This window comes from Chelonus insularis, unplaced genomic scaffold, assembly GCF_013357705.1.
Source record: "Chelonus insularis isolate UGA/USDA-ARS -01 unplaced genomic scaffold, ASM1335770v1 contig_35_pilon, whole genome shotgun sequence".
Lineage (NCBI taxonomy): Eukaryota > Metazoa > Arthropoda > Insecta > Hymenoptera > Braconidae > Chelonus > Chelonus insularis.
In genome coordinates, this window is record NW_023276524.1 from 41,567 (window position 1) to 49,699 (window position 8,133).

The 8,133-nt window shown below is 27.1% G+C and overlaps 1 protein-coding gene across 1 annotated transcript; it reads right to left on the minus strand.

The window, feature by feature from the left end:
• Window positions 1-3,775: 3,775 nt before the first annotated feature.
• On the minus strand, window positions 3,776-7,777 carry pasi1 (pasiflora 1). The gene is made up of 5 exons (XM_035083689.1): window positions 7,566-7,777; window positions 7,377-7,476; window positions 6,444-6,631; window positions 4,350-4,400; window positions 3,776-4,267 (listed from the first exon to the last, which is right to left on the minus strand). The coding sequence occupies exons 1-5, from the start codon at window positions 7,650-7,652 to the stop codon at window positions 4,184-4,186; spliced, it is 510 nt and encodes a 169-aa protein (XP_034939580.1). The 5' UTR covers window positions 7,653-7,777; the 3' UTR covers window positions 3,776-4,183.
• Between the last annotated feature and the right edge of the window lie 356 nt (window positions 7,778-8,133).

The following is an 8,133-nucleotide window of genomic DNA, read 5'->3' on the forward strand; positions in this document are numbered from 1 at the left end:
AATTGTTTCCAAGATATTTGCCCAGAAACTGCTTGGGGTCATTCTAGATCTCATCTATGATTGTAAGTTTGGAAAAGATATGTGGGTATACTAAGTGTTAATAGGAAACAGTTTGACTAAAAATAGGATCAAATAATGACTAAAATATATATTAAAATTTTTTGTTCACATAAATTACCACATGATTATATTTATTTTATAGTGAAAATCATAAATAGCATTTATTGTCAATTATCAGAAATTTAGATAAATTAAGAATATTGGGTTACACTGATTTGATCTCAAGTTGTGTTTTAAAACAAACCGGTACAAGTTCATTCCCACTTCTATTTGCCCTATTTATAATAAATTATCGCCAGATTTCCTATCTAAAGTATTTATCAACTACCTACAAATCATTCTGAAAAAAATTTGTTCAACTATTTAATAAAATTATTTCTATATTTTTTCCGTTAAATCTACTCAATATCAGATTATTTAAATCAACAGTACTTTCTCACTGCAATTAAACGATTCAATTAAAATAGTTCTAAATAAAAATAAGAAACATAAAATAAATTAGAATTAAAAAAAAATTTACTTGATTTAATAAGAGCTTCTTTGGTAAAAAAATCAACAGTAATCATAACGATGAAAATAACTTTGTATCTAATTTATTAAGAGTTAACAAGTGCAACGTATGATTCAGCCAAGTATAATTACATATCAACAATAATTACATTATATTTGTATTTGAACTAAAATAAAACATTTGCAAATGTCCAGTATGATTTATCAACTAACGCTGAAAACAGGTTGACTCTAAAAAAACCTTCCCAAATAAATGATTTATCAGCTCCAAAAACAAAATGCATTTCACTATACTTAAAGCAAAGATTTATTGACAATTAGTGAATTTCGTTAACCGTTACAAAATCCTTATTCCAGTGATATTATAATAAAGTAAAAAAATACTATAGGTATTGTACAGTACATAAATCAAGCCAAATACTATCAGTTATCACATTAAGCGATTGAATTATCATGAAACACGTACGTGAGGGATATAAATTAATAATTATCAGTATTGCACCACTTTGTTGTAAATTATTAAACACTATAACGTTTTATCGCACTCATTCCCATGCATTCATCTCTCACACGTGGTACTTTGACCTCAACGTTGCCGCTGTAAACTCGAGGCCAGATGTTGCCACAAATGTAATGGTAGTTAAAAACTCGAAAAAAAAGATCTAGTCTCTCACTGGGTGATGCGCAGCAAGAGACAATGGAAGTCGACAAGTATCTTGAACGTCGCAGCTGAGCGGATCTTGAGTCATCAGTACATAGTGATGTACGTATGTACATACATTAATGTATCTACATGATTATTTTATACAGATATTAATGAAAAAATATCCCATAAAAATCTCTCTTTATTAACTTGCTGAATATTGTTAAAGCCAATGACCATGTACTTGTTGTTGTACACGTAATTAATTAAGCTTTTTTAAATTTTTGTTCTATTGTAAATATTATTATCATTGCAATCGTCAAAATATTTTAAAGAGTTAATTGAGCTTAAAAAATTGTGCTGACATATTTCACACGGTTATATATTACTGTCCTAATAATTACTTCAACTTGTCTATCTCTATGACACATTCGTTTCGCACTATCATATGACACAGCAAAAAGCTACATGGCAATGTTGGTATGCCAATTACTCAAGTGATGTTTTATTAATTAATTCTGTCTATTGTTTGGTGTGCTAATAAATATTAATGATAGAATAATTAATTTATATCTGCTATATAGAGTATATCATATTATTGCCAATAATATATTGATCATCAAACTACTGTTGTCAGATGTTACAACAGGATTATTTTGTAACAGGATGATATCACGATATGTAGAGTCTATTTGCAGACTGAATAAAGTCGTTGACATTCCTTTTTTATCACATCCAACTTATTATTTATTTAGTTGTATCTTGTGATTTATATTTAAGAAACTTTTATTATTAGTACATGATTCATACTATTACCATTGAAAAACAAGTTTTTTATTTTTGGATATTGAGAATAAAAATTGCTAATTGATAAAATTGAATAAAAATTTCTATGCCACTGATTCGAATTGATGATTATCCATTTTGATTTAATAAATGAACTAACTATTATTGATATCACTCAAAAAAGATTTTTTTAGTGAGTTTATATCATGATATCATTTATTTTGTAACGTTTCACACTTTAGAGCTCTCACGATTAAATTTTTATGCTTGTATGAAAACAGCTGTAGAAATGTTATTGCAAGTCAAGCTCAAAAAATTGTAAGATTTCAACCGGAAATGGAACTTAAGAACTCTTTCTTCTCTTCCAAAGATAAATAAACTCTCAAAAATATAAAAACTGTTTACAGAATTATTTAATGTGAATTATCTTAAGCTTCTTACAAATCATGCATTTTGAAATCTTGCCACAAAAAAATGTCCTAATTATTAAATTAAATCCGGGTTGGCTTAAAATATTTGTTTCAGATTAGTACTTAACAAAAAAAACTATTCTGAGAATTATTTGCATATGTGGATAAAAGCTAAAAAATTGCCCATATTTAGCTTTAGCTTAAGCAAAAACCACTACATTAGTCATCATATCAAATTTAAAATATATAATATCATGGTGCAAAACTTACAAAAAAAATAGCAAGAAATGATTAAACAAAAAAATTTCTCAAGATTTACGAATGTGTCTTGTACTATCTGGCTGGAGATAATATAAACCTGACCAAATTAATAAATAGTCTGACCTAGTCCCTTTTTTTTTCTCAGTAACTTAGGAATGTGTGAAGATTGTCCACTGAGTCACCAATAGTCACTGAATATTCTATAAAACTTTATTCCATCTCTGTTGTTGAGCAATGAAATTGTATATGCAAAATTCTTTCTTCCTCAACAACGTTCGTAAGTTCTAACTGACCCTTATTACGCCTCCAATGATAAATCAACAAGCTAACAATACTGTTAGCATCTTGCATGCATCTGATCTTGCCCAAATCGATACATAAATAACTAAAGGGTGTAGTTAAATATTTCCCATATGAATACTCTCACCAACTGAGGTATCAACACTTTATTTATCCCATCATTCAAGCCCATAAAATAAAATAAAAATTACAAGAATAGAGTTGAATTCAACTATCCATTGCACAAACTCTTATTCTATGGTTTTCAATAGCAAAATGAAGCTGACATTTATTTGATGAGGTATTTAGGTCGACATCTAGTAAAATTTAATTGTGCTAAATGAATTGTATTTCAATTGTCATGATTGTATGGTTTTTCAACATTTATAATAGTCATTGGTATGCGGAATAAATTAAAAGAATCATAAGAATGCAATCCAAGCTCTGTATTATTTTTGGATATATCAATCGGTAGTGAAGTTGTAATATGGATTATTAATAATGAATAAAAGATATATCCTTGCGCAATGACGAGTAATAACAGAGTTGTAATACATGGCACGTTTAAGAAACAATCGAAGAACAAATCATGATTTACGAAACAATCTATGAGAGTGAAATGGAGACCGTTACGGCACAAAAGGACTACCTTACAAATTACTGAATGTAAAAATTAAAAAAATTAACAATCGAACAAAAAAAAATTTTTATAGAATTTTCGAAACAAAACTCTACAATTTTTTTTTACTTTCATGAATAAATATTAAAACTCATGGACTCAAAATCAGGATAAACTTATTTGAATAAATATTTTCATTCCTCAAAGTTCTTTTTGTTAAAATAATTAATGATATTTATTTCAAAAATGAAAGAGTTTGTACAAAATTCATTAACATTTATCACAATACATTATAATAGTAGTGATAATAAGATCTATTTTGGACGGTAGGCTTACTGTCAGATCATTTTCAGTCTTGATAGTTATTCAAAACCCAAATTCAAATACTTATTACTAATTGTAAAATTTTCATTTTATATAAAAGTATCAATTATTCTTTAAAATTTCTCAAGAATGTAAATATAAAATTTTTCCGTTCATCGTAAATGGAACCATAATCTAATCTCAGAGATATGCATTAGTAATTAACTACCTAATTTATCATATAACTAATACAATATGTTCAATAATCTCTAAAAAAATGAGATTGTGTGATTCTTTACAGAGAAGTGATAATCAAGGTAACAATAGTTCAATATTTGGTGATTGCAGCTCCTCAAATATTTTGTACATTGATAGAACACATAGCCAACAGTAAAACTGTAAAAAAAAGAAAAGTGGATAAGTATACATATGAATATTTGAGATAAATACATAAAATAAAGATAAATAATTGACTTACGTTATAACCCATCCATAACCAGTTTAAAAAAGTTGGCAAGACCACTTGTAGCTGTAATACAAATTTAACTTATGAAAATTTCCTAAGCCTCCGGTAACACATTGTTCATTCCCACAAGCTCTGTCCCTTTAAATATATTTAGACTGACACATCTTTTTTGCACCTTTATCTGGCCCAGCAGGGTTTTTAAAAATATAAAATATGGCCTTTACAATAACATAATCATTTCACTCACAATGAATAATGACATGTTTGTCTCACTAAATTTACACTTAATGTCATATTGAATTTCTTCTAATTATCAAGGCGTGGCATTTACTTTTTTGTAAAAGTGACATTTAATGTATTTTTGTAATTTATCGTTGATTTTTTGTTCGAACAAGGCAGGTGTATTGAGATGAGGCTTAATTTTGAATATTTGTAAGATGAAACCACCAAACTTGGGATTTCATTTGAATTGAAAATTATCAGCCTAATATGTCGACAGAACATTGTGGATAGATAAATGAACAATTTTTAAGTTATGACAGAGGACTTTTTAACAGTTTTTCAAGTTGTAAATGTATTAGTTTTTTAAATGTACGTATAGTATTAGTACATAAGAAAGAAATAATTCAATTCCATCACATGCTACTAAGAATTGTTTATCCAGTTATTAGTAAGCTTATGACAGAATGATATTTTGGAAGATTGAGGACAAAGGTACTTTTTTTGATTTTGTAAAAGACATTTTTTTACATTGAAATATTCATAAAGAACTTATTATTTCAATTTTCTTGTAATTTTATCGTAAAATTTAAATTATAAAACATATGTTTAATTCATTGTCTTATATTTTAGTTTATTAGTTAGTATTGTAATTTATCGTTTCATGATGGCCATTATAGCTTTGCTATTAGGTTACGTTATAAAACATAATTCTCTCTTTGGAGAACATTTTTATAACAAGAAATTTTAATTTGTGCATTACGGCAACCTCGCGAGAACTTCTTCGCCAGAGTTGTCAGTAATTTTGCAGCACATTACTCTCTATAAGAAGTATAGTAGAAAGTCTATTCAAAGAAAATTAATCACTTTCTTGGTTGGAAATTTTTTTTTGCCATTATATTGAATGGTTATAATTTTAAAGATTGTAGTTAATGATACATTTTTGATGTATCTCTTAAACAAATGACTAAAAAGAAGAATAATACTTTTGCGCATAATAATATATCCATAGGATAATTTTCATTTTTTAAATAATACGATTAAAGTAGCTCACTTGATATTGTCAATATACTATAACAACTTATAACAGATAATCATTGAAAAATATTAATAAAACAGTAGCTTTGAGCTTAGAAAAAATTAATAAACAATAATTTTATTAATTCTTCAAAAGTAATAAGCAGTTTTGAATATTTTCACTTAGAAATTCAATTTCAGTTTAATTAAACTGTCCAAAGAAACTTCCTTTGCCCTTTTCTACCTGTGACTTCAGTGTTGACTTGACTTATTTACTTGAGCTGCAATATTACTTCATCAACTCAACAGTAGCCGGTATTTACTTAACAGTACCTCTAATGTATTTTATAGTCAATTTTCACTTAGTGGTGGAATTGAATCTTTAATTAAGCTTGCTAAAGTTTGTTTATAGTAAAGACATTTTGTATAGAATATTTCAAATGTCAAATGTTTGTAGAATATGTAGACGATAAATTTCATGTGTATGTATTAAAAATAGGTAATTTTTTATTCGAAAAAAAAAAATGTTTTAGCAATAACGAATAATTAATAAAGTTCAAAAAATATAGTATAGAAAAAACCGAATATTTTCAACCGCAGATATTGATATATGCCATTAAAAACATAATTGTAGGCATAACAATAGTAAAAAAAACAAATCTTCGAGTAAAAGTTTGAGAATTAAAACATTACAGACCAATGAATTGAAAAAATGGGTTCAAGAATCGTAAAAAGATAGATACAATAAATAAAAAAAATTATTCAAGTATAGAGAAGTTCAACTTCAGTCGGAAATGAATGAGATTTGTGTTTATGTTTCTACATTTAGATGTAGAATTAAGTATATAGTCTAGCCAATGATATACTCACGTAAATATAGTAGCCTCCTAATAGCCATAATCCAAAAGTTAATTGGAATGCACAAAAAATGAACCACATTATGAGCCATGGTAACATCCATCCTCGAACACCCTCATTCAAGCCGATTACCATACATCCAGAACTAACAATCATCAAAAAGAAATAGACGATTAGAAACGTACCAGCAGCAGGTAGAGCTAAAATAAAAAAATTGCTATTAATAATCACGGAAAATTATATTATTAGATTGTAGATTACATTTGAAAGTGGTTTTATAAATACTAAGTAGTATAATCAAATCAACATTAAATCAATGATATTAGCTAAGCCATATGAATTATATAAAGCATCTGTAGTAATCATAGTACTATGGATAAGGAGAAAATCAAGTTAGGCTGAAAATTTTTATTTACATTAATTTAAAATGTATACTAATATTACGTTACTAATAATAATCCTTTATGAGAAATAAAAAATTTATGCTATTTATCAATATCAATACATTGATCTAAAGTATTCTTTAAAAAAATTGATGGATTCTTGTGAACAAAGTTAATTGGAATTTACTTGAAATAACTGACTGTTTAGATAAATTTAAATGAAATAACATATTTTACCTTAAAAAAATGAATTTATTGACTAAGGATTTAAAAGTCAAATCTAATTTTTTGGAAAATCGTAAGTCTTCTAAAAAAAATTATTCCACGTGCTATATATTTGAAATATAATAGAAATTAAATCTTTTCAAAATTGAAAAAGATATTTGGATTTTTCTTTTTATACTACACATATTGTTGACCGTTATTTCAAGATACCTTATTTTTCCATGAAAATATTTGAAGCTTAAAAAGTATTTGTATTCTCGCATTAATATACCTTAATGTTGATTCATTATTGTCAAAGTAATTTAAAATGTGTAATTTGTTGTAAAACATTACTCACATCCTCTTACATCAGCTTCAAAAAGTGGGCTATAAAGCTGCGTAGAATCTCCACCCGCAATTTGGTAAGCGATAAAGGTTATAATAATTATACACAAAGCCTAAAAATAATAAGATTATTTACTTCATTTTTATGGTATTTAAGTCACAAAATAACTCTGATTTTATTAATAATAACAAGATTACTTACTGCACTGTAAAACGCAATAGCTTTACATCCAGTTTTAAGATTATTGGTCCATATAATGGGCGACCAACATGATTTTATTTTAACCATTTTTCAATTAGTTAATAAAAAATATCTAACTGTTATTTAAATTAATGCAACTGCAACAAATTTTTGTTTAACCGCACCCAGTTTAGATCATTGGTTAGAACGGCATCATCACATAATTATCAATGCCTCCAACCTTAATTCAACAAATCTCCCTATAGGTGTATACATACTAGCAGTTGGTATCACTTATTGAGTCCCCAGATTATTGAACTTTCTCACCGCAGGAGGCGTTGCCTTAGTATTTTTAAACGGGGCGCGAAAAATTTAAAAATACAAAAATTTGACAGATTTTTTTTTCGTTGAAATCATATTTTTTTCTGGAATTTATTACTGACCTACAATTTGAATCGTTATCAAGAGGTGTTTAGCAGTTTATTTATGGTAGATATTACGATGTAAATTGCAGAAGGAGCACGATTTTATTTTTAACCAAACCGGTTCTGTTTCCTCTTCACATGAATAGTATCTTATATCAACTCGT

Excerpts from the sequence above, each read along its gene's own strand:
- pasi1 (XM_035083689.1), bottom strand. The coding sequence starts at position 7,652 with ATGGTTAAAATAAAATCATGTTGGTCGCCCATTATATGGACCAATAAT. Across the intron at positions 7,477-7,565 it reads CTATTGCGTTTTACAGTGCA|GCTTTGTGTATAATTATTAT; the intron begins GTAAGTAATCTT and ends TATTATTTTTAG. Across the intron at positions 6,632-7,376 it reads TGAAGCTGATGTAAGAGGAT|CTCTACCTGCTGCTGGTACG; the intron begins GTGAGTAATGTT and ends TTTTTATTTTAG.